The sequence below is a fragment of the Cardiocondyla obscurior genome, linkage group LG27 (genome assembly GCF_019399895.1).
Source record: "Cardiocondyla obscurior isolate alpha-2009 linkage group LG27, Cobs3.1, whole genome shotgun sequence".
Lineage (NCBI taxonomy): Eukaryota > Metazoa > Arthropoda > Insecta > Hymenoptera > Formicidae > Cardiocondyla > Cardiocondyla obscurior.
The window spans coordinates 1,372,327-1,390,168 of record NC_091890.1 but is presented as its reverse complement, the minus strand read 5'-3'; the positions used below and the strand labels follow the sequence as shown (position 1 = coordinate 1,390,168).

At 42.3% G+C, this 17,842-nt stretch overlaps 1 protein-coding gene across 6 annotated transcripts in view; it reads left to right on the top strand.

Annotated features, from left to right (window-relative positions):
• LOC139112265 (pleckstrin homology domain-containing family G member 5) overlaps positions 1-17,842 on the top strand; it is a 116,706-nt gene that overhangs the window by 17,667 nt on the left and 81,197 nt on the right. Inside the window, exons 1-3 of one of the 6 annotated variants that reach the window (XM_070673189.1) lie at positions 5,847-6,684; positions 12,206-12,645; positions 13,042-13,433. The exons of 3 other annotated variants lie outside the window; for them this stretch is intronic. In XM_070673189.1, the coding sequence (XP_070529290.1) occupies positions 12,507-12,645; positions 13,042-13,433 (531 nt within the window). In that variant the 5' untranslated portion in view covers positions 5,847-6,684; positions 12,206-12,506. Of the gene's footprint in view, positions 1-2,827; positions 4,491-5,846; positions 6,685-11,624; positions 12,646-13,041; positions 13,434-17,842 lie in introns of those variants that run through there. 2 more of the 6 variants (XM_070673190.1, XM_070673194.1) reach the window with 2 other exon arrangements.

Here is a 17,842-nt window from a genome sequence, read left to right as displayed (position 1 = left end):
ACTGTCGCAAAATGTCACGAATGAAAACCGTACGAGCTCGTCGATTAATTTCATTTCGTGCATTTCGTCATATCTCTCTCGTTTTTTTACTTTAATTTTATCTGTAAAAATAAAGAAAGAAAGTGGAGGCGCACGTGCACGTCATTGTTGTTAGTTTATAGATATACTAATAATAAATTTACTAATTTTTAACAATATCGCAGCCGACGTTATTTTAATGGGAATTTTCGGGAAAGCCGTTACTGACGCATTGCCGTGATTTATTGTTGAAAAGCGCGCCTCCCAAATATCGAAGTGCCCGGACGTGATAATAAAATACTAATTAAGGTCACGCGGCACAAAAAACTCGCACAATTCCCCCGACAACTAATCACTAATCGATAGTCATTCATCAACGCACGCGGCACGGAAGATTATCCGATTGATAGCCATTCAGGAACGGGAGAGTCAGCGAGCATCGCGGATTCGACGGATGCGCACGGTCATCGAATATTAATTAGGGATTATACACGAAAAATTTCACGCGCGAGGCCTCTCGACGTCGGAATCGCGATAGAAGCCGTTTTATTTTTCCGTCCCTTTTTTTTTCATTTTTTAAAATTTCTTTTTTCTTCTTTTTTTTCGCCTCTCAGCGTTGACATACATTATACAGTTTTGAGATGCTCGAAAACTGCTGTGCGGTTACTCTCGAAGCCGATTACTTTTCGCGAGAGTTCTCTTTCATCTCTTGTTCTTTTGATGTGAGCAACATCTCGCATGAAATTGTATTTATACAATATATATATATTTTTTTTTTTTTCTATATAGAGTCCCCCTATTGCATGGCAAGCGGATAAAAGCGAGTGAAAGTAATCTTGCTTAATACATCGTAAGACTTGTCATTATTTTTGCTACCCTCCTGCGTTCAGAGCTCGTCCGTCTTCTCTCCCTACTTTTGGGGAATATTATCGGACAGTTGCAGTCGTAGTTCGGCGTATCGATTCCGCGGAGCGCGCGTATATCATCGACCCACATTATCCCGAACAATTAAAGAGCTCGCCGCTCTCTTTTTTTTTTTCTCTCGCACGCGTATAATCGTATTATACGCGTGCGAGAGAAAAAAAAAAAAGAGACAATAAGTCCAGTCTCGGATTTTTTGCCGTGCAACGTGTCGCTTACGTAGCGACTCTACGATTGTTGATCGCTCTTTTCGTCATGTCGGCGTCGTGACTTCGATCAACTCGGGTCGTCGCTGACTAAGCTACTCCGTGATAGAAATAATCCCAGACGCGAGAAGATTCCTACCCTCCGTCTCCCGTTCTCGAGATAAATTGTCTAATTCTGATAGAGAAATAGCGCTACGTCCTGGAGCAAGTATATAGTCTGTCGAAATTTTTTCTTTCAATCGATACTTTTGCAAGTGTCCACGATATTGAGATATTCATTATTTTTCACTCCACTTGGTTCGCTTTTATTATTCTACAGACTCTTAACAGCGCGCGTCTTCCGTTGTATTTTAATCGCGAATTTTAAATCATTAAAATTGAAATTGCGGACGCTGAAGTATTCTTTTTTCTTTTTAGAGAAAGAAATTTATAAGACAAGAGACTACATTTTAATGTATGCATAAATTTTGTGCATTAATTTAAAATAATAATAATTATTATTTTATTTTATTTTATTTTTTCGTTTTAATCTCTTTTGAAATTTATTTTCCTGGACTCTTAAAGTTCTGGGATAGACACATGTGGTCACATACGAATGAAATGCTGTCGCGATTTGTCGCACTCTACTTGTTCTCGTTGGAACGAAAGTTTCGGAATCCCGTAAACAAGAAAAAGAAACCGGAGCGAAAGTATCGATCGGAATCGCGTGGTATGAAACGGTGGATGACAGCACTCCGGCATTTCAGCGCAAAAAATATTGTGGATGTTCTGACGTTTATCTTGAAAATGGACGGAGAGACTCTTTTCCAATGCTTACCCTCGTGTCGATTGGATGTCGAGGAACATGACGACGATTACACGCTCGAACAACATTAAAGTGGCGCTGTGCATCGGTAGACCTGCTCGTTGTCGATCAAATTAAAGACTTTGCCGCTGCGAGATAACTGGCACAAGTCGAACTACGATCGCGCGTATTAAATACATCGCGAAATCATAAAACAAGAATTTATTTTTACCTCATTAATTTTTATCTAATCATTTTCGACGTTGCAAGATTATTTTCTAACGTTGCCAAGCACGCCGGAATAATTCATTGTTCGTAACATTACGATCTCGCGGCGGTAGCTGTTCGAGAAACGCGGGAGCGATTGGAAATGATGCATTATTCGCGCGAGACGTAACGGACCTGAATATTTCTGACGTCGGCTTCCTCAAAGAAACTTACAAATGCATTCTGCAGTGTTGCCTGTCAAATCTGGTTTCGTCAGATTAATAACTTTTTGAGATTTTCTCTCCCCCTCGCGAGAGTGAAGCGTAGCGGATATTGCGGACACTGACGATTAATAGCCAAACTCGAGCATTCAACCGTCACCTTTCGCGTTTCCTCGCCCGTTTCGCGAAGTGGCGCACTTCGGGACTCGCGACAAAGATCCGGGCATCCTCTCTCGACCCGGCTCGGATCGTCATCGTCGAAAAAGTTTCACATAATCGCGTTACGAGCGCGCAGGTGTGGAAAAGTAGCTTGCTTTGGCGCGAGGTATACTCGAGAGTCTGTCGTGATAAATTTTATTTTCGCCCGCTAACGCCCCGTGAAAAAGTACTGCCACAATTCTTACCGCACGCCGTACTTTTTGTCTCGACTTCTGTTAAAGTCGAGATGTTTTCGTCGGCGAAAAATGGTTCCGAGCATCGCTCGCGGTTTTGTCAACCGTGCTTCGGCATGGCGCGATAATTAAACGACGTAAATAAATTTTTATCGGACGCGATTAATAATTATAGAGATATTGAATAATAGAAATGAATAATGGTAAATAATCCAGTGCGATTTCTAAGGCGGTATCAGGAAGGGAACTAGTATGGAAACATCGGTGCAGTTTAGTATTCACACGTGATTATTCTCTATGCAAAATAAAGCCTTCATGCGCATACTGGCTGATCGCCAGATCGAGATACGCTTAGGGGTGAATCCAAAGCGGATGTTGCCTAGATGATTAATGTGACAGTGCGCGCATTGACACTAACTGACTGCGCCATGCATGAGGTATCTCTTATCTTATCGATTTCGAGTCAATCTGCGCGTAGACTCGCGGGGGAAAAAATAAAAAAGAAATATCCATTGCATATTTTCATTTTCTACCTTTATCGAATTCAAATAGACGACGTTTAATTGTACGTATCAAAATATCGGTAAATATCTTTTTATTCGGCTGAATATTCAGTTGAATTCGGTGGAACAAGAGATCTTTGGTCGAGCGCTAAATTCCGTAATTAATTCGTAAAAATCTGTAGGTCAAGTCGGTGTGCGTGTCAGTCTGCTTTTATTTCTCTTCCCTTCGGTATGAATATTTACGAACGTCATGATTATTTACGAGCCTCCCGCGCGCGAATAATAAAACACGAAGAATTTTTTATTGGCGCGCATCCCAATTTTCCATCGACACTTGACAAGTTCCTCTCAATCTAGGTTTATTAGACGGTGCGTGTTAGAAAATCAAGTGCTCTTCGGCGAGTTCTTTCGAACCCTCTTCAGACGCTATCGTAATAATTTTATTATCGCGACGATCTCGATAAATATCGAGTGCAGCATAAAAATATAATTATCACGCTTTATCGCAAATAAGATTTTATAAAAATTCCCCTGCCGCCGAAGTAATCGTTTGACGCGCATTCATAAGCAGGTCGTTACGTAAATCGACCATATGTTTATAACAGATGCGCGAGTTTAACTTTGTGCCTAGCCTCGGGTCACGCGGAAGGGTCAAAGATCCCAGAAATAAGTGATCTTCGCACTTGAGAATCTCGCGGTTCCAGCGTCTCGTTCTTTTCATCGCGCGCTCGTAATCGAGCGTGACAAAGTTCAACGATAAGAACGGTGCATATTGATTTCGTAATATTTCCCGTTCGCTGGCTGCCGCGAATTTGCGCATTTGACAAATTGCCCGACGTCGGATTGGCGCATTAGCTCGTAAGACGTACGCTCGTCGTTTGCTTCCGTCTATTTCTTCGCCACCGCGCGACGCACGTCCCGCTTCGCGCAGCGAATTAATTAACGCGCACGTGAGAGCGGTAATGCGGAAGTCTCGGCGCGAGCAACGGCCGACCGGAAGTTCCGCGGACACTCGATCGAAACTTTACTTAGCGGACCAATCGGTAGGTCCTTGCTGAAAAGGTCATCACCTGCGGACGGAACTCTCGCCAGCGCCGAGAAGGCAAGAAGTTCTCCACCGTAAAGACGCTGAAGCGACGACCTACTTCGCTAACTTCGATGGGACCTTCCGCGAAAGTTCTGTTTAAAGAGCGCGAATATTTCGTCTAATCGGGATGCGAGGAATCAATCCTTTTCCGGTAAGTTCTCGAGGATCGTCGAAATTGCCCAATTGGCAGAACGACGCATAGGTGCAAATGCAGAAAATGCAAGCTATTTAAATACGTCTTTCCGGTACGAGAGTCTCGTAGGATTTTCACGACGTAGGTACGAGTGGAGTAGACGGGATTCTTTGTGACGGTCCGCGTTTTGCCGCTCGCTTAATTTATTTATCTAGGCTGCTAGAAATCACGGGATCGCGAGTCGCGACGGCAAATGTAGTTTTGAAGTTAAGCACCGGGTTGTAATTCGTGATTTGCCGAGACTGTTGATCCAGCAGCGCGGCGGTAATTGCTTGGAAAATTGTCCCGTTTGTGCCGTAAGATATCTGGATTTTGATCCTTAATTAATTGGAACTAAAGTTACATTGACTTGCGATCTGCTAACGCATTTAAAACGTTTTGTATGCGCGTATGTTTCGCATTTCTCTCTATTTATCTGCTTCAAATTAAAGACTCGGCTTTGCATTCAATTAAAAGTATATTTGCTTAGGAAGGAAAAAATAAAATAAAAATTAGAGACATTAATTTTTCTAACATTTGTTAAGTCTAATTAAAATCTGCCGTATCCGTCTGCGATATAAAACTCATTAAGTGCTTTTTAATTTTTGAGGAAACCTTAGCAAAGCTTTTAGCGTGAGAACACCTTTCACATGCTCATAAGATCTTAATGAAGTCTATCGTCTTTAAGTGCAGTATTCTAGTAACGTACTATATTTTCCCATCAGAATGATTAATGTGCGTTATTAATTGATTAATTAATTTTATAGTGCACATTTAATTTCGATCTGTTGTCGCGTATACGAACTCGGTTTTAACGCGTGGATCTAGTACGACGGGCGCCCTTATAAGGCAGATAGCATCGCGAGAGGTAGATCGTTTCCACCTTAAACCCACAAACGGCCACATGTGCATGACACATCGATTAGACGCGGGTATGACACACCGACCGACACCGCAATCGTCCGCGATCGCGCACGTGCTACCTAATGTGCATATACGAATGCCGCGGCAGCGAAGACCATTCATTCTTTTCTATTATTAACGATTCTCGCGAGTATTCTCGTGGATCCACCGATCCGCTACGAGACGCGCGTCGAGTCTCGAGTGTTAAAGCCGTAAGGCGCACCGCGCAAGACTTTCCGTAAACGCGTTACGTTACGTTACGTTACGTTACGTTACGTACGAACCTTAAATTTCGCGGAGCAAGGCTGAATTTTTTTAAAGTGTCGAGAGTGACGTAAAAATGTAGCGCGCATTCGGGAGGACTTTTTTCTCTCTTTTCCCTCCCTCCCCCCTTCTCCCCCTCGTCTATGCTAGCGAGAGCCGTGACTTTATCTCGGTACCCGAAGAGATCTCACGTGCGGCCGTCTTTGTATCCCTCTCATTTGGCGCGCTTCGTTTTTTTATCAACTACGTGGCGCATTATCAGCCACCATATATCCGTGCAATTACCGCGCTCGCGTCATTTACTTTTGAAAAGGTGCCTTTGCCGACGGTGAGAGGCGCCCGCTGAAGCCCACTTGGTCACGGCGCTTCGCCGACGTTTGTCGAGCTAGACAGCACTGACAATCGGCAATGACTCACGTAATCGTTTCGCCGATTCCGCGTAACTGTGTTGCGGCTATAATTGAGCGTCACTGCAGCTCTGCCCCTTCCCTACATTTCTGTTCCCGTCTTTGTCGGTGACTTGCACTCGCGCTTTGCCCTCCCGCTTCGCGCCTGACTCTCACGTGCTTCTCTCTCTCCCTCCGCTTCTCCCTCCGCGGCCGGCAGAAACCGCTTATCGAACTTTACCTCACCTGTCTCCTTAATTTCTTGCTTAGTTTGCCGCCGCAATTTTTGCGCTCACGCGACGAGCCGCGCCGCGTTGGCCGGAAAGCGCGAGGTGAGAAAGAAGTCGCGGCCGGTGGAATAAAAAAATTTATATCGTTCGTGCGAGTGCAACGACAAAGTGTTCGATTGAGAGATATTACGAGCTATTGTATTAAGATACGATCTGTCCGCTCGATTGTGTTTCTTTTAATAACGCGCGTCTCGATCACCGTGGAGGATCACTGTTGCGGCAGTTCGGAGAGATCGGGTCCGCAGAAAGTCGAGATAGTTTCGGAAAACGATTCGATAATAGCCAGCGTGAGTAGAGGAAATTAGTGCCGAAGTATGTTCCGGTCGTGAGGTGATATTAAGACGATTAAAGTTGATTCCATCGTTTAATTGATCTTAACATCGTTATCTTATCGCGGCGGTTTTAGGATTTTACTTTTCAAATTCGATTAAATTGACTTCAACGCGGCTCGCTTATTCTCGTCGCGTTGGTGCGAGGCGAACGCTTTGCTTTTGATTGACGATAACGCGGAGATAATAAATCGAAGCGCTCCGATCAGGAGACCAGTACCGCCGTCGCCGTTGTCTGCGGAAATTGAGATAATGCCGATAAGAATCAACGCGAAAGAAACGCGTAAAGTGCGACTCGGAGAAAAAAAAAAAAGAGCGGTGAAATAAAAAAAGGAAAAAAAAAAAAATAATAATAATAATATATCGGAATTGAGTTTAATTCGTTTCTCGTATCGTTCCCGTAAAAGCAGCTCTCACATCGGCCGCTTGTCTAGGAACGAATTTTATCGAGGTGTGTAATGCTGGCACCCCAAATTAAGATTTTTTTTTAAATCAAGTTACATTTGTTTGTTCATTGTTTGTCCATGTATGTTCAATAAAAAATTTTATTTGTCCATCTTTATAAAAAAATTATTAAAATAAATTTTTTTTTTTTGGTACCAGTACTCCACGATACAATTTCTTTATTTCCTGAGTGCCATACGTTTGTCCATCGTTTGTCCACGTATGTCCAACTAAAAATTTTATTTGTCTAACTTTTGAAAAGAAGTTATATCTAAGTTAAAAAATTAAAACCATATACAGAATGTCCCAAACAATGTGTCGCTCCCAAAGACTATGAGTAGGAAATTGGAATTGAATACTAAAGTCAAATACAATAAAAAAAATTTTAATAGTTTTCGTGAAAAAAATTAATTTATGTACGCGTAAAAGCAACATGAAAGCTGCGTGCGAGTGAGCGCGATAGGCGAATGGCGCCGTCGTCTGTCGCGCTCACTCAGCCCGCGCTTCCTTACGCGTACATAAATTAATTTTTTTCTTTAAATTTATTGAGAGTTTTTTTTAAATTGTATGGTTTTAATTTTTTAACTTAGATATAACTTTTTTTTAAAAGTTGAACAAATAATATTTTTAGTTGGACATACGTGAACAAACGATGGACAAACGTATGGCACTCAGAAAATAAAGAAATTGTATCGTGGGGGTGCTGGTACCAAAAAAAGAATAATTATTGTAAATAATTTTTTTTATAAAGGTGGACAAATAAAATTTTTTATTGGACATACGTGGACAAACGAATGCAACTTGATTAAAAAAAAAAATCTTAATTTCGGGATGCCAGCGTCACACACCTGTGTTTACGCGGGTTTTGTGTCGAATTCGCGGCCGCTTTCGGCGACTCATCGTCGATCGATCTCGCGTAAAAGTGCTCTCGTGAAAATTCCGCCCGCGCTGGGCCCTCGCACTTTCGCACGTTTCGCAAGAAAAGAAATTGGATGTCGCGCGCTTGATCAATTAAAATCGCATCTTGCTCGGAATTGTTTTAAACTCGCGGAGCTGAATCGCCCGGCGCCGATACTCTCGTTCACGCCGATCGTTTAATTCTCAAACTGCGTTTCGATCGTTCCGCTATTCTCGTCTAATCTCGCAGACTTGGCGCATCAGCAGAGCGAATCGTTACGTAACACACGACGCGTAATGTCGTGATACATGCGATAGTCGCGTGATAATACGCTATCTCCGCAAATTCTTAGAAAAATATCTATTCCCACCCGCTTATTCTTCTGAAATAAAAATGTAACTTGTAAACAAACGCTTGCGAAAAATAGACGCAAAAATGTAAATGTATTTATCAGCCTGTATTTTATCGCTCCGGCAAAATTGATTTGATACAATTACATTTGCTTAGCATTTTTTTTTTTATTCGAGAGATATAACGAAGTCTTAAAAATAAAGCGAAAAGAAAAAAAAAAAAGATATAAGATAATGCACACAATAACCTTTCGTTTATCTTTGGCATTTCGGGTTAATTTTAGATTTATATAATTGCACTAGAGTCCAAGATAAAGTTCGAGGTGCAGTTTTACGTATGGAAGAATCCGCGAGCGTTCAGGTTTCGTAAAGATTTCGTGCTAATATCGTTCGTGCGAGTTTTTCGCGAGTCGAGTCCCCAAAGTTGCGCATTGATCGCGATTAATTAATTAAACGGGGAAAGTCAATTCGCCTGTCGGCTGGCACCCATGCTACGTGCATCGAACGACGACGTTTAATTGCGAGAGACGTCGGTTCCTCATTCCGGCGGCGAAAATAATCGCTCGTCACGGCCCCGCTATTTATCGCGTGCAGCTCGTGAACTCAACGCGCGCGGGACCACCTGATAACGAAATGCAGTCCGCGCGAACTTATCGCAGCCCGGGATTAACCGCGCGGGTCTTATAATCCGTTTTCTCGCGATAATACCGCGATATTGCATACGCGGGCGCGCGAGGCGCGTAAATTACGCGCTCCAGATACGGGGATTCGACCGCGCAATTCAGCCGTAATCATGCTAATGTTGAACGCGACGCGAATTATGTTTTGCGGAGTCGGAAGGAATGCGCCGAAGGTACGGCGCGGGATATAATTAAACGTCTGATAACCCGCGCTGATTGCCGGCCTTATTCGTGGACGATATACAGGCGCGGTCTAAAGGTGTGTGATGGCACCCCGAAATTAAGTTTTTTTTTAAATCAAGTTGCATTCGTTTGTCCATCGTTTGTCCACGTATGTCCAATAAAAAATTTTATTTGTCCACTTTTATAAAAAAAATTATTTACAATAATTATTCTTTTTTGGTACCAGCACCCCCACGATACAATTTCTTTATTTTCTAAGTGCCATACGTTTGTCCATCGTTTGTCCACGTATGTCCAATAAAAAATTTTATTTGTCCATCTTTATAAAAAAAATTATTTACAATAATTTATCCACCTTTATAAAAGTAATTATTGTAAATAATTTTTTTTATAAAGGTGGACAAATAAAATTTTTAGTTGGACTTACATGGACAAACGTATGGCACTCAGAAAATAAAGAAATTGTATTGTGAGGGTGCTGGTACCAAAAAAGAATAATTATTGTAAATAATTTTTTTTATAAAGGTGGACAAAGAAAATTTTTTATTGGACATACGTGGACAAACGAATGCAGCTTGATTTTTTAAAAAATCTTAATTTGGGGGTGCCAGCATCACACACCTCGTAAACACCTAATGCGAGATTGAATTCATTAATTTGATAACCGTCCGCGGGATCTGTACGATTTGTACGCGTGCGATAAAAAGGTTCAATTTAAAAAGCCATTTCGCTCGACCGCAATACAGTATTTTTTTTTTCTTTTTTTATTATACATTGTACGCCGCGCTTCGATTCGAGATCGTCGCGAGGCTGGAAAATTTCTGTTGCCGCGGGAAAAAGACTTCTTAGTCGGTGGAACTTTTAAATTAAATCACTATCAGAAAAGAAGTACATCCCTCCCTCCTCCCCCTCGGTTTTATATATCGTCGATAGTTTTCGCATCAATTTCGCCCGATAATTATTCACGTCGGCTCGACGCGGCGCTCGCGTTATTTTAAAACGGCCGTAAGTTTATCCGCGCGCTTCGCCAGTATAATTCTGTCAATTAGAGTTACTCTTTCGTCGCGGCACACACAAAGTCGATCGTAGTTAAGTCGGCCAAGGTTACGGTTTATCGACAATCATCCGACACCCCGTGCCGGCGGAATATTCGATCGGGCGCGTACGATTATTAGCGCCGACGCGAATCTTCGCTCCTCTTTCGCTGGCATTACCGATTTAGCTTGCGCGCCGCAAGCCGTAATTTTATTATCCGTCTTTTCCCCTATTTTCCAAGAGCGGGGACGGCGAAAGAAATTCGATTGAAAACGAGCTCCACGTCGGAATACGTTCGACCCGTGCTCGCGAGATTTATCTCTCGTCACGTCGATATTGCCCGAGAAATCACTTAAACTCTTCGAAATTCTAAATATAAATAGCAATCAGCGGCATAAATGTCGCTTTTATCTCGTTATGCCGCTCGACTCAAATGCATAAAATGCTTTTAAACAATTTAGACATGTATGTGTACGATTAATCCGCCGTGCCGTTCAAATCTCCCATTTCGATTTCGATCTTTCCCGCAGAGTGGAAATTTCACCGCGGTTAATCCGATATCGATGTTAAAATTGTTCGGCTACGCGCGGCCGTTATATTTTATGCATCTATAACTATTATTATGCGCATAAATGTTACACGACCGTCGTATCATTATTTAATTACTTTATGATCAATCGCGCGAGAAAATGACATCTGCACTAATTTTATATTAATTATTGACGCAAGGATCTCCGGTGGTTTCAAGCCCCGTATAAACCTCGCATAATTAAGGCACACAATTACTTTGAATAATTCTGTCTGATTGCGCGTATAATTAGTTGGCAAAATTAAAAAAAAAAAAAAAAAAACGAAAAAAATATGCACGGCGCGCGTGCACGCGAGCCGCGGATTCGACTCCGGGAGTTTACGTTATTAATCAGAGCGTCGAATTAATAAGAATTATTAATTAAGGACTTCTCGCGAGATATCCTATCGCCATCCTTCCTGGCGCACAATCGCGACGTGCTCGCGTCACGCACTCGCGTTTCCACGCTCCGCTAGAGTAAGTTTTCTGCCTTTAATCAGGCCTTTATTAAAGACGCAAGCTTTACGAGGTTAATTTCGCGAGATAACGAGTACAGGCTGAGCCGATTCAAGGACGTTTGTTATCGCCGCGGGTACGTGTGGTTGCATCGTAATACTCCACCGGCACTAATTTAATTTACATTAACATGCACATCGCGATCGATAGCGAGAGGGAAACGCACGGCGGCACTTGGCAATTTTCGCTTCTTTTTTTTTTTTCCCGTCTTATCGGCGCTTTCTTTCTTCGTTTCGACGACTCCGTCTCGTTTTTTCCTAAGCGGCCAGCAGCGCGGAACGACGTGACACGCGACGATAAGGCCACGCTTTGGCAATTGACGAAGGTGCCGCTTCATTATTGGCTTAGTATTACTGGTGGCTGATAATGCGCCACGTAGCTGATAAACAAACGAAGTGCGCCAAATGAGAGGGATACGAAGACCGCCGCACGTGAGATCTCTTCGGGTACCGAGATAAAGTCACGGCTCTCGCTAGCATAGACGAGGGGGAGGGGGAAGAGAGAGAAAAAAAGTCCTCCCGAATGCGCGCTACATTTTTACGCCACTCTCGATACTTCGAAAAAATTCAGCCTTGCTCCGCGGAATTTAAGCGTAACGAAGAATTTCGACGGTCTCGCGTAGCCGCGGCCTCCGTATCGGCGAGAATGAATAAGAATTAGCAGCGCCGCGGACTGCGCGTGAATAATCGGCGTGTAACGTAAATTTCATTTATGTGAAATTCGCACGCGAGATCGCATCTCACGAAAAAAACAGTGGCGGATATATGAGATCGTAAATCGGATCAGCGGTTTAGAGGCGATTAAGGAAGTTCTTAACTTTTGATGATCGATTTAATCTCGGCTTTCAGGCCTTCGTTAAATACGCGGAAAGCAAAGAAGCGTGAGTGGCCCCGAAACTAACGATACAACCGATATATACCTGAACGGCTGCAGTGATAACGCGACTTTATCGCGGTGATATCGTTCAACGATACGGTTTCGCCGTATAATCCGCGAGTGCGCGCGTCTGCGAAAAATCACACCTAAGACGGTACCGAGAGACGGCCGGCGTCGTTTCCGCGATTCGGTCATCGTGGGAGAATAAATGAGTCGTCATTCGCGTTATACGCTGAGTGTGTTCGCGACCTACTTATTGTGGTGCGAGGAAAAATGACGTTGAAGAGAGAGGCAAAAAGGTCCTCGAAAAAGGATAAATCGACCCACAAAGCGACAAATTACAACGACGACGATAGCGCAACCAAGACGCCGCAACTTACGAAAGAATGTAAACAAGCGACTCCGGAAGCAGGTGCATAGAACGTTAGATGATCAATTCGAATCGAACAAAACGATGAAATCTTTGCAAAATACTTGAAAAGCGCCGGCAGAGGTAAAGCCGGACGTTAAATCGAGTTGCTAAATTATATTTCTCGATAAAGCTAATGAAGCCCTTGCACCATATAAAATAACCTCCTAAAATATCCCTAAATTAATAAATTAATAAATTTGTAATTTAAAATTACCAAGCACTACAAAAATTTACCATCGAAAGAGACGTGTTTCGGAATAATATATTTTCAGTCACCAAATGTGCGCGTTAGAGCGAAAAACGAAAGCATGCGCTTCAAGATATTTTGCAATAGATGAAATCGAAGGTGGCAGGTTCGATTATTAATATCGTCGAAATTGAAAATAATTCCTCAAGAGTACTCCGGCGCCAAGAGATCATCGACGTCGAAAGAGTCGCCGAAGAACACGGAGAATCCGAGCGAGAAGCTCGAGCGACGCGCGTCGTTCCGTCGGAAATTCGGCGCTCTGTTAAGAGGAAGCGCCGAGTTACCGGCGGCGATAAACCGCGGCCTTCAGCCGATCAGACGTAGCTTGAGCTTCAGCAAGGATCTCCATCGCAGCCACGAGCCCTCGAAGCAGCCCTACAGGACCAGCAGCGTACAGTGGTACAACAGTCTGAGCTCGCTGGCGGAGGATGAAGTCGACGCCGATTGCAAGAGGGCAGGCGCCTCTGAGAAGGAAGCTTTTGAAAACAAAACGAGCCAAGTCACCAGGACGCACAGTCTTATGGAGAAGAAGATTCCTGCTGTAAGGATCTTTCATTGTTCGTAGAAAACAAAATTGGAAAGCGCGGAATTTCGTTAGATCCCAGAATGACGGCGAAATTAAAAGGATCTCGAACGAATTTTTTTTTAACATTGTAACTAATTTATCGCGCATCATCGTTGAATTAAAATATAATTAACAATTAGACGCGATCCTCGTCGTGAAAAGCGTGCTGTCCGGAATTTAAAGCCTTTCTCGTTAAACTGGCTCGAAGAAATTGATGAGATTCTATTTACCTTATTTGCGGGTCTTCTTTATTAGTATCCCGTTAACTCGACCCGCGTTTTTTTTTCTCTCTTCCCTCTCTCGCGTCTTGCGCCTCAGAAAAGTCTCGTTCAATCTACAACTTTTTAGTGGACTGCGGCTTTCCCGTGCCGTCGGGAATTTACGAAAAACTCGGCTATATTTTCACCTAATCACCGAATCAAATTTTCCACTTTCATCGAGTCCCGGCTACGTTATCCTCCCTTCGTTCCCCTTTTCCTTCGCACATATTCTCTCTTCCTCTCTCTCAATTTTTTTTTTTACACGCGACTTTTTATTCTGCAGAGAATCGTGGAACACATTTGCGAAGTTAGCGCTACCAGAATTTCGATGTAATTGACAGAATTCCCTTCGAAAGTCCGCGGGGTCAGGAACTATCAGTTATATCGAAATTCTAAAAACGAAACCCCTAACTTTAAGGCAAAGAAAACTTCGGTCAGAAGCGTAATTCCGCGCGTGATTCCGTGCCGCGCGCGAATCGAGCCCGATCGATTTATGTCGCAGTTAAAACATAGATAAAACAAAATGGTAATTTAAACGATAAGGTGTGTTCCTGCCGGCGAACTTATCGATCAGCGCCTGCGACTATCAAATCATAAATTCCACATGAAAATTCGCAATGTATCAAAACGAACTTTATTCAAATGCATATTTGTTTGCAATTAACTCTAGCGGATAAATAACCTTCCGGTTTTAATTGCGGACTTCGAATTTAATTAAAGCCTGTCTAATTAATTGGGCTAATAAAAATCACGAGTTTCGAATTCACGGTGAAGATTGATACGAAACGACGAAACGTGGTCTTAATGCGCCCGCTGCTCTTCGAACGAAACGAAGTCAAATATTCGAGGCTGAGAACTCGTATCGTTTTAGCAAGCCCAGGATTTCGCGGAGGAAACGTCGCGTTATCCAACGATATCGCCGGATTCCCAAACGGGAACTATTGTTCTGTAGAAATCCAAACACCTGAATCGCGGCTTTAGGTACAATCAGATCTGAATCTTACGAGCGAAACCCAGCTAAGCGTTTAACCCATTTGCATTCGTATTAATGTCTACGTTTAACGTGATACAATCGCGGTCTGTGCATCGTACGCTGCGCCGACTTCCGCAGCCTTTATTGACAACTTGACTTATGGATTATCTGGCTGCCGCGTTTCCCGAAAACGTGGCAATTACATCTTCGCGAGATTAACTCGGTGACTTTGCGACTCGACGAGCGGAATATCTCGAGTGCGCATTCGTTAACGCACGTGTAACGACGTCGCTCGCGAGTCCGCGATTTAATTGCCGCAAAACAGCCTTATAATTGCTTCGATTGATACGCCGTTCTCCGCGGAGAGAGTCCGGACCTCTGTCGCACAATTATTTCGAATAATCGACAATTCGGCGCGAGTAATATTGCCAATCTGTACGCATTCGCGATTGATCATTCGTTAGCAGTACATTTAGCGGACAATGAATTATTCGCAGACCACCGTTAGTGGTGCACTAATAAATGTTTCAAGTAAAATTGCCGTTAAATGTCACTGATGGCGGGATGAATTTTTTATTTTTCCGCGATTAATCAGGAAGGCAATAAGCATCGTGTACTTAACGAGATAGCAGATCGTTTTTACGGTTCGGTGCTATTTAGTTGTACGTAGCTAATGAAAAATTTGCAAGCGTAATGAAACTTCGACTCGTCCCTTTTCTGCCTTTTTTTTTCTCTCCTTTTTCTCTTTTTCTCCCTCTCTCTTTATTATTTATTTTTTATTTTTTTTCTTGCGCCACGTATACACGCTTTTTCCTCTTAGAAAACTTAGCGAAAAATCCGTCTCTGCTTCCACGTCGAGAATTAATAGCGACGACGTTTGCTGAATGACATCAAAGTTTATGAATTTTTTCCCCTAACATTCCTTTGCGTTTTTTTCCGTTTTATTCTTACCGCACCGAGATTTATTATTTTCTTTTGTTTATTTTGCGAGTGGACGCGTGCGTGACATATACATATATGTATACAGGGTGTCCCACCCCATCTTGACAAACCCTTCGAGTTAGATAGGTCTCGTGGATACAAGTCAATAAGTTCTATGCCATTTTGTACAATTTTCAACCATTATTGAAAAAATAATTAAAATGTGTAACTTAAAAACGACAAGGAAGCTGCGGGCGTGTGAGCGCGACAGACGATTGGCGCCGTCGTCTGTCGCGCTCACTCACGCGTAGCTTCCTTGTCGCTTTTGCGCTAGACAAATTAATTTTTTTTTTAATAACTATCGTGAATTTTTCAAAACGGCAAGGAACTTATTAATTTATGTCCACGAGACCTATTTAACTCTGAGAGTTTGTCAATATGGGGTGGGACACCCTGTATAATATAAAATGTCATGAATAATTTAAGTACACGCGCGTATGAAATGTTCTTCTCATTAACGTGACATAGGACTATCACCGTGCGTAAATTACAATGAGAACGATTCGCGATGGGCCGCGTGGCTAAAATAAACCGCGTTTTAAAATGCATTTCACATCTGTTTCACAAAGCATATGGCGCGATGTCTACATTCATAATTAAAATCATATTGCACGAAATAATGTATGCCTACGCATATCAAGCAACGGGAGCGTACGCGAATTATATAATACGATAGCGAATATTTAGTGAGCCGTTTAAAAATTCAAATTAAATTACATTTCCGCTGTTACAACAATAGCGCAAAAATTATTGCCGGTGCATTTTGGGACGTTTTATTACTATTATTTTTGGCGACGTGTTATTAATAATGGTAAAAGAAACCTTGAGATTAATTCGTATTCATAATTTTACGTTTGCTTATACTGTTTATTGAATAATTTGCATTTTTACGAAACAGTCGCGTTGCGAAGCTACGAAGTTTTAAAGTTGCGAGGTTGCGATATAGTATCTCGGTTTTTTATGAAAACTTTTGACGGAAGAGACTCGTAAACAATTTAATATGTGGGACATTTTTTTTTATAATTAGAAGTAACCAGGCGCGCGCTGCCCGCGCTCTATTTTTTTTTAAAGACCCCAATTACAAACTACGAAAAAAAAATCATGCGACTTACCGAACTGCATGAGCTTCAGCGGAGTTGTAGAATTCAGGCGGTGGCTGTAACATAAAGAAAAATATTAATGTAGACATGAAATTCAGTTTATTAAATTAATAAAAAAAAAAGGGGCAAAAGTTTTGATTTAATATTTTATTTTAAAAAATTTATATTTACCTAAGAGTTGCTCCGCCGATGCCTGATGCCTCCTGGTGGGCCTGCTCATCCTCTCAGATGGGACGTGACGAGTCATCCTTCCGCGCACAAGTCACTCGCGAACACCCCGACCGTGAATTTACAATCGCGAAAATTATTAATCACTTTCGCGCGTTCCTGCCCGACACTCGCGTTTAGAATAAAGCCGTCCGAATACTTAGCGGAACTCCCGGAACGACCGACGAACCGGCCGCGGTTCGTATAATTAATAATAACGGCGGCGACGACACTTTTATTGACAGCAGTGAATGCAGCTGCGCCGATCTGTAACAAAAAAAAAATAATAATTTAATAAACAATATAGATAGGATCCCTTTAATTAGTTTATTTTTATATGAACCGTATTTTACGATGCGGCTCGTGCCAAAATTCAGCACAAAGAGCCTCGCCTTATCGATCTCTCTTCTCAGGAAGAAGCCCTTTAATAAGAAATAACCTCTTAACTTAACGATCTATTGACCCTTTTTAACAGGACGCAAGTCTTAATCTCCTCAGAAAGGAAATACATTCCAGACGTTGAATTAATTTTTTATCGGGACCAAATAAAAATCAGTAACTCTTCGTTACTTCCTTTTCCGCGTTTATCTTTCCGGTATAGTGTTGTTTATCAGTAGCAATGGAACGGCGTCGCATCCATTGACACCGTTTGATAGCCGCGATGACAATTTAATTAAATCAAATATTATTTTTAAATAGGGAAATAATATATTTTTTTTTTTTTATTCGAAGAGTCCGCAGCTTTGACAATTGCGCAAATTTGATCCGCTTGTATTAAATAATTTAGTGTACTAGGTGATAAACTTCTTGTGGGCGTTGCGTTAATTCCGTGTAAAAGCTTTCAACTCCCACTCTAAATACTCT